At 48.2% G+C, this 16,644-nt stretch overlaps 1 protein-coding gene across 2 annotated transcripts in view; it reads right to left on the reverse strand.

Moving 5' to 3' along the window:
- LOC135370291 (endoplasmic reticulum mannosyl-oligosaccharide 1,2-alpha-mannosidase-like) overlaps positions 1 to 16,644 on the reverse strand; it is a 54,386-nt gene that overhangs the window by 2,089 nt on the left and 35,653 nt on the right. For both annotated transcript variants that reach the window (XM_064603998.1, XM_064603997.1), the window contains exons 6-9: positions 15,526 to 15,713; positions 12,477 to 12,600; positions 900 to 1,094; positions 302 to 433 (exon numbers count right to left, since the gene is read on the reverse strand). In XM_064603998.1, the coding sequence (XP_064460068.1) occupies positions 302 to 433; positions 900 to 1,094; positions 12,477 to 12,600; positions 15,526 to 15,713 (639 nt within the window). The remainder of the gene's footprint in view (positions 1 to 301; positions 434 to 899; positions 1,095 to 12,476; positions 12,601 to 15,525; positions 15,714 to 16,644) is intronic.

Below are 16,644 nucleotides of genomic sequence, written 5' to 3' on the forward strand. Positions count from 1 at the left end.
TCTTTTGTATATTAAACCTCATTATTGGTGCACAAGGTTACCATAATTGAGTGCTGTATCGTACAAGATAACGCAGTGTAAACGCAGGCAAAATCGCGGACGGCCTACATAACAAGAAATGCCTGAGCAAGGAGACTTTTCAAAACGACAAGCTGTTTAGAATTCCTAGACAAAGGCCCTATTTTAAATGGCAGACAGTGATATGACATACGGAGCTACCCCAGTGGAGCTTTTTCTTTGTGGCCTTACGATTACGCTTATGAAAAAATGTTCCCCAACAAAACAAAGAACAGAAGCGTACCTTGCAATATTTGTTGAATCCTTGGAAGATGCGCCATCCCCAATCCTGATAGGTCTTATTCTGGGTGACATAGTAAAGGTACCATAGACTTTCCAGGGTCTCAGGACGGAGCAAGTTGTGAGCGTCGTTGGACTGTGCAAAAGAACGTTCATTTGAGATCTTTATGTGGTCTTGCGTCATGAATAGGCAATCTCCAGTTCCACAGTCTCTCCCAAGACAAAGCGCTACACTTTCCATAAAAAGTGGCGCAGAGGGTGTTGAAACTTTCGTCACTAATGCCAGAGGGTCCTCAGAATTCATGCAAAAGTTTTCAGCTTTCAGATTTGTCTCAATCAATTACAAAAACTTTAAAACTCTCATTCCTATACAATGCCAAAAACCTATTTGGTCCGAACAGGATCAAACCGGTTCAAATAGGGTCAGGCAAGTTAGTTTTGAGCAAATTGACACGGTTTAATGCCACCACATGCTTACAATTCTCACATGACAAAGATGTACTTTCGCTGTTGCTACTGCTGACACAGCGGTGGTTGAAACTGATAATTAAGACCGACAAAAACCCCAGTGCTGGACAGAATCAAGGTATGGATAACCGTACCTTGACGATTATGTCCTTATCTCCGTGTTCATCCATGTTGAAGTGGGATATCTCTGGAGCCAAGAACGTAGGGTTGACAGCATATGTCTTCAGGCACGTGTCCATCAAAGACTGTGCAAGGTCGAGGTGGTCCCTGGGAAGGCCATGGTGATATCCCAAAGCTAAAGTTCCAGGTAGGTAACACACCAAGTGATCCTGAAATGGCCCACATTTATAAATTCTATGTAATTGTCACCCAATGTGCTGTGAGGGTCGTGGGGGTAAAGGGAGCAAGAGGAGGAGTGGGAGAGAACAGCACCAGGAGAGGAAGACTGACTGATTAGGGTTAGGACAAGTTGGGATGCTCGGCCAGAGTGTGAGCGGGATATGGTGTATTCCTGTACGTGTTGAGTGCCTCTCCGAATGTAATATGTGTGCGACGGAATCAACCAAGTGTTAGCTTCCCTCGGACACAGAATGATAGAAACTGGTGGTTTAGGGATCACTAACTTTAATTAAAGAAAGCAACAAAAAGACCAACTACCGTAATTTCACACGTACTAGCCGCGGCTTATGCGCGATTTTTTTCTCTCACGGACGCTCCGCGGCTTATCCACCGGTGCGGCTTATCTGATGACTTATTTTTTCCTGGCATCTTCCCCATACGTCGGTTTTAACGAAAGGGCCGACAGTGCCTCTGGACCAGCACTGCCCCGCCGATGCATGAACAGTGCGTAACAGGGACAGGTCCACATTTGAGTAGATTGATCTTCCTGGTGCATTCCCCCAAGCAGCTTTAACGAAAGTGGTGACAGTGATTCGTATCTTCTGGAAGACCACTGACCCATCAATCCATGAAAAATGCCCAACAAGGGCACAATCCGATATTTGTAAAACTCTAGAGCTGACCTCCTTTGTTGTACGCTACGGACTACAGGGTTTATGGCCTTCGTTATGGTCTCATTTGTCGCACAAATCAATAGTCTCGTATTGCCCGCGGCTTATCTGTCAGTGCGGCTTATCCGCCAGAAAAATTTCAAAACGTTCCTAAAAACGCGTCCTGCGGCTTATACGCGTGAAATTACGGTATGTCCTGGAGAAACTGTACAGCTTGTCCTGCAGCTGTGCTCCGCACGGCCCGTAGGACGGTGTACTTTGTAAATCCATCCACGGCGACTATGATGTAGCTGTTCCTTCTCTTGCTACGAGGAAACGGTCCCAAATGATCCACGTGGATCATGTGGAAAGGTACGTCGACCTTTTCAATAGAATGGAGGTAGCCCGGGCTTCTTGCCAGAAGGCACTTTGTGGTAGAGGCATTCGAGACAGCAGCTCAAGTACCTCTTGACGTACCTCTTCAACCGCGGGAACCAGTACTTCTCCTTTAGCTTCTGCAGAGTCTTATCATGCCCAAAGTGCAACAAGTCATCATGGCATCTTTTTACGACCTACAATCGGGTGTGACTAGGTACCACCCATAGCAGTTTCTCTGGTTGATTCTTCTCATTCACCTTTCGGTAAACTCTATGTCCCTTCAGAGCATACTCAGAATGCACTGTAAGGTCACTTTTCGAGAGATTATCTCTCTTTTCTAACTGTGGTTTAAGGTCTCCGATTCTGGAGTCGGTCACCTGCGCGGCTACTAACCAGTTGTCCTCGGTTATCATTGTAGCCAGTATCATTCCATTTATGGGCTCCAACGTCTCTGGATCTCCGGTAGGCGATCCACTTAATGCGTCCGCATGGACCAAAGATGATCCCGGTCGGTGCTCCGTGTCAAACTTGAACTCCTGTAAGCGCAACCACAATCGTCCAATGCGTGGCAGCAAATTGCGCTTCGTCATGGTGCACCAGACTGCATTACAGTCAGTTACCACGGTGAACTTGATTCCAAGGACATAGACGCGAAACTTCTCTAGAGCCCAAATGATTGCCAAGGTTTCGAGTTCATGAGAATGGTATTTTCTCTCTTTTGTTGTGGGTTCGTCGGCTAGCGAAAGTCACAGGATGAAATCTCTCATCAGTTTGCTTTTGCATGAGAACTGCACCCAAGCCGTCCTGGTTTGCATCATTATGGACCACAGTCTCTGCATCGGGAGCGAAGTGTGCAAGAACTGGTTGTTCTGTGATGGCTAACTTCAATGCTTGGAATGATCTTTCCTGATCTTCAGTCCATTCCCAGGGTACATTTTTCACCCTCAGTTTGGTCAAAGGCGCAGCCACAGTAGCGAACCCCTTGTCTGAAATAGCTTGTGAGTCCAAGGAACTGTCTCACGCGGTGAACATCGTTTGGTCTCGGAAAGTCTAATATGCTCTCCAACTTCAGTCTTCCAGGCCGAATACCACTGGCGGCGACTTCGTAGCCAAGATAGTCTACTTGATCTTGAAGAAAGGAGTGCTCGTTTCCCCGAGAGGCACAATCCGTCCTGAGCCGTAGCCGTTGATCGTACATATGGCTTGTTAAGCTTCTCGTATTTCAGCTGCATGCGACTGGCGTCACTTTCACGAAGTGTCACGCACTGCCCAAATCAAGGTATGCTCTAACGCTGTTCCCATTTACCTCAGCTTCCATAAAGTACTTTGCGTTAGACATTTCACCGCCAGTTTCCATGACGTGCTGAGCAACATCTTTTCTCTTCACAACGCTAGCTTTCTCTGGGCACTCCTTACTTAGATGTCCAGATTTGTTGCCATTTCCACATCGTTGCTTCTTCGAAGGTTGTGGACATTTCAACGAAATATGGCCAAAATCATTGCAGTTGTAACGCCGTGGACCTTTCTTCGTATCGGAAGCCTGAGTTTGCGACGCTTCATCAGAGCCAGTCACATCTTGTCGCTTTTTCGTCGGCAGATTTCCCTGTTTTGAGCCATAAGTAGACTTCATACCATTTAGCCTTTCTTCGATGCGCTTCAAAGCACAAAGAAGGTCCTCTGGACGGTAAAACGTGCTCGCCCCCCGAGGCTCGGGTGGTGTCTTCTTCACCAAGTCCCGTTATAATGTATTCAACACAGGCGCTGTCATCAAGCTTGCAACGCAGTGCTTTTGTCAGTCTGTCGTAGTAGCACTCCTCGAGGGATTCAGTTTTCATCTTCCTTCGGGACTCCGTTTCTCGAAATCTGCACTGAGCATTCGCAGTATCGGGGAATGCTTTGCAAAGTTCTTCCTTCCATTCATCCCACGTGTTCAAGGGCTAAGGCACCCCATCGTACCAAGTTTTTGCGACACCTTGAAGTTTCAGAAGAGAGTAACAGCATTTCTGTTTGTCGTTCCAGTCGTACGCCCCTGCCAAGTCATCAACTCTCCGAATCCATTCCTCGGCTGTAAGCGAAGTTTCTTGTTGTTGGGTTGAATCCCGGTACGAGCTTCCCGCTTTTCGCAGCTAGGTGTCGGGTAACCGGATCACCCTGCGTAGTGCTCTCAGTTGCATTCACGCCGTTTACGACTTCTCTCACAGCAGCCTGAACTGCAGCTTGCACGGCTGCGACAAAATCAATAATTTGCAAGTTCATGTTGGATGATGTGAGTCCCGACTTTGCTGAAGGAGTTCTAACATCGTTGTGCACCTGTGAAACGTTCAAGGTCGGTCCTTCGGCGCCGCGTCTGCTGTCGGGTCAGAGTCCACATCCGTCTCTTGTGTGCGAGGTTTCCCTTTTGATGGCATAGTCCAAGATAATTGCAATCAATCGGAACGTAATACCTGCCAACCCGACGAACTCAAAATTCGGGAAACTGCCCTCTTCGCGGCGGCGGGGAGGGGAGGGGCAGGGGACGTATTAACTTTTTGCACTTGCAATACCATTGTCACGGGCAGTGTTGCAATTCCTTTACGATGTAGCGGCCGGTGGACAACGACGAAGATGGCCACGCGCCTGGAGCATCTGCCTCAGTTCCACCGTCACGGCCATGGAGATCGGCCACCGTCATCGCCTCTCCGTGGCATACCATCATCGCCGGTCGGGGCTCATGTAGAGGAAGACCATCGTCCTCAACATTTGGTGACTCGGACGAAGAACATCACGTCCGGAGCAATTCGACTATTCGTCTATTTGGGATGGTGAAGGGTCGAATTGCTCCGGACGTGATGTTCTTCGTCCGGGTCACCAAATGTTGAGGACGATGGTCTTCCTCTACAACGTCATATGCCGTCACTACCAGGTGGAGCTGCGACGCATTGCAGTTGCTTCCGTCAACCGCGATCGCGAAGACGCGCGGCCGCTTCAGATGGTGCCAATGGTCTTCGTCCATCCGCACCTGTAGCGCTCCGCTTCGTCACATTTTGGGTACATCTTCCGGAGCAGCAGCTACACGTTGTTGCTTACGCTCCGCGGCTGATCGTGCTCAATCAGAAAACCCATGAAGAGGCACTTGGCACGTATTAGGAACACGTGCAGACTGTGCAGGTATTTCTCCTCTTTGGTGAGTGCCATTGGAGGGAACGAAATTACTGTACGATACTGGACTCACGATAAGACGATAGCACGTGTTCCCGAGGAGCACGAATACATTGAGACATGCGATCTGCCGCGACCCCCAGCCATGGATGTTATGCCGTGAAACACGTGTTACGGGCTGTCTATTCATCTTCTTCAGGAATATGTTTGCGCAGCTTTGAAAGGAAAATCAGAGAAAAAAAGCACAAGGCCCAAATTTTCAGGGAAAATGAGGGTACGTCCGTACAACCGGGAGACCGAAAGAAATTCGGGTACGTACGTACGTACAGTTTAGTGACTTGTTGATCTCACTTCTGAAATGTTGGCTTTCCTCGAAGACAGAATGGCAGAGACTGGTCGATTAGGGATTACTAACTTTAATTAAAGAAAGGAACATCATACAGACACGTCCAGGGCACGTCTGTCCCATCCTGAGCTGTCTTTCAGTGTTGTTTGCCGCTCGTTTGCATCGCTTGTGCGTTCGTAGAACGAGTTTCCGTTTCGGTTTCGTTTGGTTCTATTACACAAGGCTGCCCCTAGACTTTGACAGGTGGGGGCTTGTGTGAAGGACAATGGTCTGAACGATGTCAAAGGATCAAGGATGTTACACACCGATGAATGATATCTCAGCAACCATTTCGCAAGACATCGCACCTCATGAGAATAATGTAGCATCGGCGGTCCCATGGAGGCTCGGCGGTGCCATACAACAGTGCCGAAGTTTGCAAGTTATGAGGGTAGTCAGACTGCCAATAAGGTCCTTCAACGGATTCGAGAATTCTGCACCGTATCAGGCATAACCGAGAGTCAGCGTCTTCGCCAAGTCATTCCGACTGCCTCTGAAGGCGGCACAAAGCGCTGGTGGTGCTTCGTAAGGGATTTCCGTGTGGAGTTGATGACCGCTGACTGACACCAGAGCCTGAAGGCGGAACTGCAACAGCGCACACAACACCCAAGTGAGGGCCGCAAACATTTCATCTACGTTACAGCCGAAGATTACGATCAAACTGGCGAGCTGGTCCCCGAGAAGGAAATGTTCAAAATGGTAAGGAGGCTGATGCACTTCCAATTCCAGAATTTTTGGGGGAAAATATGCAGTTCGACAGCCTACGGGAGATGGCGAAATCAGAGGGGATCGCCGATGGAGGAGGCCTACTGACGACTGAGATATTTGATACTTCTTTTGTCCTGCTTTTTACCGCTGGTTACCTTTCTCCAATACTATGTACCAAAAGGCTTAAACATTCACCCTTCTAATCAAATCATGTCAGACCTAGCCTTTGTCCATCGCCAAATGCCTTCCCCCCTTGGTGAACGGCAGGCCTAATTGGGGGCAGTGCAGCGGTCTATACGAATCCCCGGTCATTGCTTCCACCATCTATGCAGCAACCACTAGCACCTCAGGGTTAAAGCAGGATGTGGCACACTACATCTGCCCAGTGACCTCACAACACTTCACTTAGAGGTAACGGCAGTGACCACACACGAGCCCAGACAGACATGGGGGGGGGGAACAGTGTTGCCATCGACGTGGAGGAGCGACTCCGTGTTAGCGCCGCGAAGCAACTATGGCTATAAGTGCCTGGAGGAGTGAGACACTTCGCAAGTTACTGCTCAACTAGACCATCCAGAGGCTAACCTTGCTGCTGTGGATGCAATAGAGTTAGTCATATCAGAGCTGACTGCGTGGGAAACACTCGGGTGTAGATGCTGATCCGGCCGGCACCCACACCACGGTGCTGCAAGTAGCAGCAACATCCGGAAGTGAGGAGCTCTAACTGGACATTTTGACTGGAGATCACTGATTTCCAGTGGCTGCAGTGTCAGCCTGCTAAGTGATGCTGCAATAGCAGCAGCATAATCTATATGAGCCGTTAACAGGTTGGACCAGCAACAGGTTGGACTGACACAGCATAGCAAATTCGACGCAGGACACGGTGGCCTGGTGGAAGTCGTAGGCAACGCTTATTGCACATGCCTAAGGCCCTTCTTTTTCTGCTGCGGCAAATCCTGAATTCCGCAGCAGGGAACTATGAATTCTGAATTTTTCCGCGGTAAAAGGCAAATTTCCCCAGTTCAGACAGAAAATACCCTGTTAGCTCTTAGTGTGGAGGAACACTGTTACAACTCCAAAAGCTTTTGTGACTTAGCATAACAAGGTACATTGTACTTTCTTCTGAGAGGGAGTGACGTTTGTCACTGACTATCAAATTGTACTTGCTAAGTGACTTCTCTGCACGTACAGAATTTACTGTCACACAGAGGTACTTGACAGCTGTGGACACCAAAGCGGGGGTCAGCGTTTGCATTCCACTCCAGAATCCCAATACGTTAGAGGGTTGTTCCAGCACACAGATGGGGCCACATCACGGCCTGGTGACCTTATCCGGTTGGCACATCTACGCTGTAACGCACGCCGACCCGGTGCGAACAAAGTCCGTTCATCTCGAGCATAAACTGAGTTAAGCACGCAGTTTCTGCAAAATTGTGCGCAAAACCTCATATTCCGCGGCAGACCTACAGTTCCGCGAATTTTTGCAGAATCGCGGAATCGCAGAAAAGAAAGGGCCTTACACATGCCTGACTTTGTATAAGCTTATCCTTGGCAGATACTTTCTTGTAGCAATAGACACCTCAATCCATACAGGATGTGGCAACTGCGCTCTAGGAACTGAACCCCTAGTAACTGCAAAGTCTGTACGCCCACAAGTGAATAATGGCTCCCCTTCCGAGGCTCATCCGCACCGCTGGTGTTCTTTGCGTTAAGGGCTTACAACATTGTCTACGAAGCAGGCCACAGACTGGTTCTCCAATGAGTTCCAGCCCACTGCCTTGTCGCAGGGAACGAACAGGCCGATCGCGACACAGCAGCAGCTCCCTCGTCTCGGAGACGGACGCGTATTGCGCTGCTGAGAGGAGATCGGCGTTCCGTCCTTCGACGCCTCATGACTCCTCTGGATTTCCGCCAACAAACTCCTGACATTCTCCCCAGCCGTGCTGAGCAGAGTTGATCCTGCGCTCCCTTTCCGCATGCCTCGACACACCTCTTGTCAAGATGCTGCATTAGTCCTTCGAATGCACCTCAATGTGGCTTTTACAGCACAGTGGAGTTACCACTTGAGGCAAGTTCACTCTCCCCAATGCAGTCACTGTGGTGCTATAGAAGATCTACAGCACATTCTTCTCCATTGCTCACACTATCAACCTTCCCAAACCGTACTCTCTGGATCCCTTAGCCAGCTGGACTTTTGCCCCCCTCTCTTTCTCTCTCTCTCACAAAATTGCTTGGTCTCTGCCCATATCCAGCCCACCAACACTCTGCCCTGAAAGCTCTCTTCACCTTCCCGGAAACCAGAAAACTTTGCTCCATATTGCGAAGGGGTTCACTATTTCATTTCCCGCATCGCCACCAGCAATGGGGTGGGGTATCGCCCCTGGTGGTGAAACTCTCTATCCATCATCTCCAAATAAAGTTCTTGTTGTTGTTGTTGTTGATGGCTCTCCTTTGGTAGCAGTACATGATGAGTTCACACTGGATACTCTTTTTGAGGGGCCACAGACAGACCCTGCCTCTCAGGGTGGTGCTAATTGTGCGGATGAATACAAATTTTCCCAGCAAAACCCGGCCGTACAGACCATGCGAAGCACAGCACTGTGACCACACATGGCATACCAACAATGCTCCAAGCTTCACCCTGTGAATGAATTGCCATGGATTGATGTCTCACTGACTTGTTGGATGAAGGCCTGATTGAACCTAGCAGTAGCCCTTTGGCAAGTGCACCATTACTAGTTCCCAAAAAGACTGGCTGATTCTGAGTGACCATTGATAACTGGGCTTTCAATGCCGTATCACAGGTTCCAGCATACCCAATGCCAAGAACAAACTGGGTGCTGGCACAACGTGGTAGAGCTCAGTGCTTTACAAGTCTGTACATCTCACAAGGCTTCTTTCAAATTCCAGTGGCAGATGAGGACATGGCCAAGGCAGTATTTTTGTGCCCCCAGTGCACCTTTCAGTTCCAGCGGGTGCTAGTTGGCCAGGCTGGTCCACCTGCAACCTGCCAGAGGCTTATAAAAAGGCGATGCATGATGTTAAGCACAAGTTTTGCATGGCCTTCCTTGATGATGTCCTTATCTCTTCTGAGACCTCGAAGGACCACGTTAAAGGAGCCCAGAAAGCCATCCAAAAGATTTTGTTTCTCGCGTATTACGGAAGGATGCAACCTGACGTGACAACTAACACGAAAAAATTCTCTGTACGCAGTATTTCTCTGGGAATACAACGCCCCTAAACATCAACGCGCGTGTTCCTGCACGACTCACTCAGCAGGCCGAAACGAGGGGTAGGAAGACGATTGTAATGTCAGCAGGGTTACAAGAGAGGCTGCGCTCCAATCGGTTCCAGCGCTTTTCGCACTTTTTTTTTTTTTTCATTTGTACTACCAGTTCTCTCTCTGTGTAGCAGATGACGCCTCTCCAAACAAGCAAACCAGCTAGCATGTTGTACCAGGATGACATCAAAATGACTCTGGTGGCAAGTTGCAGGCATTGCTGTGCTGTTATAAGAGGAAGAGGACGCTGCATGGAACAACAGGATATGGTTTAGATCTCGTGATATGTATTGCTATTACTGAAAAAAGAGCTGCTGAGCATTCTTTTCGGTGAATCTTCTCGCGACGACCACCCGATGTTAGCCAGACAATGCATGCCAAGGCTTTAGTGACACGTCAACAAGGACATGCCGTGGGGTCAGCGTCCGTTGACCAACATACTCTGTTAGTGACATTGGCCCATACTTGTTTCAATCATTCTTGGCTGATGAAGTCTTTTGCCGACCGACTGCCGATGGCCTGCCGATCATCCGCAGTCGGCAAATTCCCGTTGTGTGAGGAGCTGCCTTCAATGCCCCCAAGCACCAATGCCTAGAGAATGCCGTTCTAGGCAAGCCATATCTCAACAGGCACCTCATTATTGAAATGACTGTACATAGTGGCACCAATCAGGTTGATACTGTGCGCAGCACACGTCATGTGAACCGAATGCCTGCACAATGGTTTAATGCACGCCTGGATTGCCTTCTTCATGGAGAATGCACTGTCTGTCACAAGTATGTCACACCATTCAACTTTACTGAATAGATGGTAAGCATTTTGATGACAATCTTGTCGATTACCACAGACTTTACTTCGTTCGTGGACACCACGTCCACAAGGACTGGTCGTAGTGAACTGCCCGTCGATGATCCTTTTACAAAGAGCACATTCACCACCGATTTTGCTCTGTAGTTTCCTCTAAAACTGCCGAGACAGTGACACCTTGAAACGTGTCCTTGGGCAATGAATGGTGCGTTGTGAACAATTTAGAGAACTTTCTCACGCAGTGCGCCCAACATCCCCTGTTCGTGACGCGCATTCTCAGGAAACTCCGGACCTTCGGGTTGCCTGCCTTTTCAATCGGTATATTGGAGGACACCAACATATAGAGGAACTCCAGAACGAAGTCATCCCTTGCCTCCTTTGCTGTCACGGCTGTCTCCAGAGTCTGCAGCCTGGCCAAGAGATGCCAAGCCCGGAAATTTTGGAGAAAAACAGTTTTAATTCTCGTTTTTTCTTCGTCTCCAGAAAAATAGCCATAAATTTCCAGGTGACAAAATTTTAAAAATTTAAATTTTCGTGCCTTCCATGCGTTCCAACCCGCCAACAGTGCCTTAGGTGCCTCTAATCCGCCAACAACCAGCGACTTAGAGCTCCGTCTGGCTGCTCCAAGCGATCGCCATCGCGTTCACATAATGACGTAGTTCTTCACATAATGATGGAATTCTGGTCGGAGTGGACGGGCTGTTCCAATTACCTATCGCTGAGTAGACAGGAGTCTCATGGGATGCTGCTCTGCATTTATGCCTAGAAGGTGAACACTATTGAAGTTTCTAGATCATTGTATGCTGCGGCTTGGCCAGCAATACTTCGACTCAGCAGTAACCACGTTTGTTTCCATTTTTTTCAATATTTCGAAAAAAACAAACAAAAAGAAACATATTCTTTTTTAGCGATTCAAAATTTCCGGAAATTTTGCATCTCTAGCTTGGCCTCCTTCTGGATCCCTGATCCAGATGCTGCGGGTTCTCCCTTTACTTTGTCAACGTTTTTCCGTTGACCGTAGCTCCTAATACGGCCATCTATTGTAATCTTTCGCTGGTGATGGATGGATTTGGCACACCAACGGCAAAGGAGAGGTCCACCGTCCTTGTAGAAGTCTTGTGTGCCGATTATGTCATCAAACGTAGGTTCGTTACGGTGAGGCATGGTTTGTAAATTTACAATGTTTTATATTATGGGTACACACGTTAAATCAATGAATAAGTCACACTTTTTCTGTCGATACACTGGAGTTGGCCTTGTGGAAACGTTCCGTCTGCAAAATGTTTAGTGTGGGAAGTCAGGGCCAAAGAAAAATCAGCAGGTGAATAAATAAGAGCTAAGACAACATAACCCAAAGAAGTCACCAGATGCAGACCACAAAGGAACAGAAAGAATGAATTTGCCTTCGCCGGGACCTCCTTCTTTCTTTCCTTCTTCATCTCTAGCTGAGTTGACCTTGGCAACCCAAACATGACGCGAGATTCCTGCATCTCAATAGACAAGGAGGTCACACGTGTTTATCCGACTACACAATCCCGCAGAGGAGTGAGCGACTTGTACCAAGGGTAACGGTTACAGCTTTCTCGAGGCTGAGACCCATATGTTTGTGTGGCGCCATCTACATGCGAAAAAAGTCGCGAATCGGAGATGCCGCTTCACTCGTATCCCCCCTTAACTCTATGGGGCCCGTGGCCGTTCCGCAAACGCGTCCGAATAATGGAGCACGCCCGAAAAATCGCAGTCCGAAAAATCAGTCGGCGACTGTATTCGGATTCAATTTGCGGTGTAAGTGGAATATTCCTGAACGATTCGCAATAGAAATTTTTCTATTCGCGCAGCTCAAGCAAAAATGGTGGAAGAATCTGCTTTAAATGTCTAGTTGGTAATTTTACCAAGCAGGCATACTGTGAGTGAGTGCATTTTCGCAGGTTGTTTGGTTTTGCATACCATGAGAAGCGCGGTGAGTAATCATGGCTGCCATGTGATGTGAATCATTCCCAGTGTTTCAGAGAGTCCAGGAACTTACCATCTTTGGAGAAAACGTCTGCCCGCGGATGAGTTCGCCGACGAAAAGGAGACCACCGGGCTTGGAGTGCCTGACCAAGTTTGACCTGATGCCTTCGACGGCAGTCAAATAATCTTCCTTCAGCCTAAATGTACAATGAGGGAAAGGAAGTATCATGAGAAGAAAAATACTCACTGCGGGAGCCATCATCAGCGCGTTTCCCGTGTGGGAGACGCAATATCTCGACAAACTGTTATTTTTATGTTACGTTAAGTCAATGATGCCATATTTCTTTCTCCTGCAATGGTGCCTATCTTGTGGGACATCTTCGCAGAGGAAAAGTTTTCCATGTGTGTCTCATCATGTGTGTATAGTACAGCTTCCAAAAACCGTTCCACCAGCTCCCGTCATAGTGGTTAGGATGAGCGCCTTCCACGCCAAGACTGGGAGGTGACACGGGTTCGAATCCTGTCACCGGCTGTGCTGTTTGAGGTTTTCCCTGAGTTTTCCCAAGGACTTTCCAGACAAATGTCCGCACACTTCCCCCTGAAGTCTGCCCAGGACGCACACCAACCCCCATGTCCCCCGCTCCTTCCTGCTGTCCTCTCTCCATCTGTCCACGTCTGTACGCCGCTGCGCTAATACGGAATTACAAAAAAAAAGAATTCCCTTTCCTCAGTTTTTTTCTTTTTTATTTCGTGTTAGCACTGCAATGCAACTGTGGCTATTAGCGGTCTACAGACGTGGACAGATAGAGAGAGGACAGCAGGAAGGAATGGGGGACAGGGGGGGTTAGTGTGCGTCCTGGGCCGACTTCAAGGGGAACTGTGCCGACATTCGTCTGGAAGGTCTTCGGAAAACCCAGGGAAAACCTCAGACAGCGCACAACCGGTGACAGGATCCAAACCTGTATCACTTCCCAGTCTTGGCGTAGAAAGCAGTCCTCCTAACCACTATCCCAGAGGAGCTGGTCCTTTTACTCAGTGGCGCAACATTCAAGAGAACACAATGCAGAGCATTCATAGTCTATTTTCCTATTACCATTTTTTTTTTTTTTACAGGTCAACTTAGGGTTACCACAACATGTATTGTGAATGTGACAGCCCATATGCAATGACAGCTTTGCTTTAATTGAGCCAAACCCCAATGCAGCTACCATATTTTCACAAATTTAAGACTTTTTTTTTCCCCCCAAAAGTCCCGCGTCCCAAAGTCGGGGCAGTCAAAGATTCGAATTTCTGTGTCACATCAACATCGGGGAAGAGGAAAGAGTCGGTGATGGGATTGGACCGATGGTGCGGCAAAATCCACACCACGTGCTGTGGCCGTCAGTGCGAGACAAGCAAGGCAATGTAAATATGGGCACGACGAGGACAGCGTCATCTGCAGTCACGGCGTCGACACTGTGCTCCGTTTAAGCCACTACCTACTAGACTATAACGACCATGTCATAATCGGCAACCCCCATGAGGAGTCCGTCCACACCCTCCGCTAAAGGCGCCACTCATCGGCCCACGAGATCTACATCGTGATTGGACGATGGAAGTTTTGAATTTTGAACGCGCAGAAGCGGACGGACGACTGCCGTAGCAGACGACAGCAGCAACTCTTATGAAAACGCGTAGAATGATGATGATGATGATCAACTTTAGAATGAAACATCTTCTGTGGAACTTCCACCGCTTGTGCAAAAATACTAACTAAACCTAAGCTGAAGTACAAAGTATTGCAGAAGTTGAGGAAGCAATAGCCGGGCTGATGAGTAGCGCCACCGCTAGCTTCCAAATGCGGTGCTGGGAAGCTCTGCCAACGACATGGTCGTTATTATAACCTAGACGATGTCCTAACCTAGACAACGTATAACCTAGTGGATCGTGGTGAAGGTCGTGCTTTCGCGTCTGAATACGGCAAGAAGTTAGGGGGGCCTCATAAAACAGATCATTTATTGAATAATCGAATATGGTATATTAAAAGCGATAACCTCCCCTCCCCCAGTGCGAGGGGACGACAAAAAAGGACAAAGGACAGACAAACACAGCACTGTCATTTATAAGTGACCATCCCGCGGGGATTTTACCTTTATTTCAGTAACTGGATACGGATAGAGCCTGAAGTTTTAGGGTTTTACCCTATTCTTCCCCGAAATTGCACCCCGAATTGAAGGTTCACCCTTTAGGGTGAAACCCGATTTTTACCCGGCAAATTCCCCTAACTGGGATGTCTGTAGGAATGCACTAACATACTTGGTTTGGCAGCAAATGCAGTTACATCACCGTTTGTACCAAACCACTACAATTAGTTTGAGTAACTGAGCCCGATTTATCCCCGAATTTAGCATACGGGGAGTTTTTTTCACCCGAATTCGCATGAATTTAGTGCACACATTTATTTACCCGATTTTTACCCCCCGAATTTAGAAAAAAATATTTCCCGAAAACTTCAGGCTCTAGATATGGACCTTGTTTTTAATTAAAACAAACAGAACACAAACATAATTCCTTCTTACCGTTTAAGAGAACCACGACGATTGAAACGATTGTACATACATAGGCAAAGGCATCGATGTGTCACCCTAGAAGGCAACGCCACCTAGATAGAGAAAGGCCTGCACGTTGCCTCCTCTCCCTCCTTCGCTACGTGGACACACATAGTCAGAATTCGTCTGCTACTGCGATTCACCGTTCTGCGAATTCGAGAACTCGCAAATGATTGCAGCTCACCTGGAACCTGCAGACCTAAGTATTTAGACAAAAAGGGGTGCGAGACACTTTCCCGAATATCACTTTTGTGAAAGAGTGACACCGTTTAGCCTTTTACTTCCAAGTTTTCCCATTTAAGTACGCGGGTACGTTCAATCACAACTCGCAGACGACGCAGATTCTTCTCCATAGCCACGACCACCGAAAGCACGTTCGTGATTGGCTAAACGGCCATCGAAAACACGATCCTGATTGGCTGACTCTCAACTGTTACGTCGAGTCCATGAGCGTGCAGGCTTTCTGTATCTAGGTGGTGTTGTACGAGGCCACTAAGTCGAACATTTAACAATTAAATCTGGCAATGTCCTCACCAGTCAATAGTCTTTCCCGTCTGTATCCACTGCTTCAGGAGGTACTCGTAGTAAGAGTCCGCTCGAGCACCCAGGGTGAGTGTAGAGGTTGTGGAGAACCTCCCACTGTCTGCATTCACAAACATCGGTACCAGGCCGTCTCGCTTTGGTAACTTGTGCAGGTGTTCCGATACTGCGAACGCCTTTTGCTGAACGAAGTGTGAATACGCCATTAGCACTTTCTGCGGCCCAATAACGTACGCGCACACAAACCTGCACTTTCAGTTAGCCCCCAAGCGTGGGAAGCAACACCCGTTACGGCTGTTCTAAAAAGATATGCAGCGTGGCTTTGGGCAAATAGGTTAACCGGTTACCCCGTGTCCAGTTTATCCAGAGGGCTAAAGTCCCTAGCATTCTGCGGCGAAAAATTAACGTTACTGCGAAGCGGAATTTACAAATCCGCGACACGGACGAGAGACAGCCAACATAAACGAAGATTTTTGTCGACGCCGTTGCCGTGTCATCATGCTCAGAAAAAAAATCTCAAACAGATGACCACATCAGCCGACAGTCTCTTCCATGCCTGTCGTGTTGCAGGCAATCGTTTTTGTTTCCGCTCATACTGAAACAGTGGCGTCTCTAGGGTACGCATCACCCGGTGCGGGGGCTCTTTGCATCACCCCCCCCCCCTCGTGCCCCCATTAGCGGATCCCTTTCCGTACCAGGCGATTCACATAAGTAAACATATTACTAGAGCCTGAAGTTTTAGGGTTTTACCCGATTCTTCCCCGAATTGAAGGTTGCCTCTTTAGGGTGAAACCCGACTTTTACCCGGCAAATTGCCCTCACTGGAATGTCTGTTGGAGTTCACTAACTTACTCGTTTGGCAGAAAAATGCCGTTACATCCCTGTTTGTACCAAACCGCCACAGTTAGTTGAATAACTGAGCCCGATTTCACCCCGAATTTAGCGTACTGCAAGTTTTTTCACCCGAATTTGCACGAATTTAGTGCACACGTTTATTTACCCAATTTTTACCCCCCGAATGTAGGAAAAAATATTTCCCAAAAACTTCAGGCTCTACATATTACGGTACACCCCGCTCAGAAAAAAACAAAAGTGCCTCGTAGAAGGCTCCTC

The sequence above is a fragment of the Ornithodoros turicata genome, chromosome 10 (genome assembly GCF_037126465.1).
Source record: "Ornithodoros turicata isolate Travis chromosome 10, ASM3712646v1, whole genome shotgun sequence".
NCBI classification, from domain to species: Eukaryota; Metazoa; Arthropoda; class Arachnida; order Ixodida; family Argasidae; genus Ornithodoros; species Ornithodoros turicata.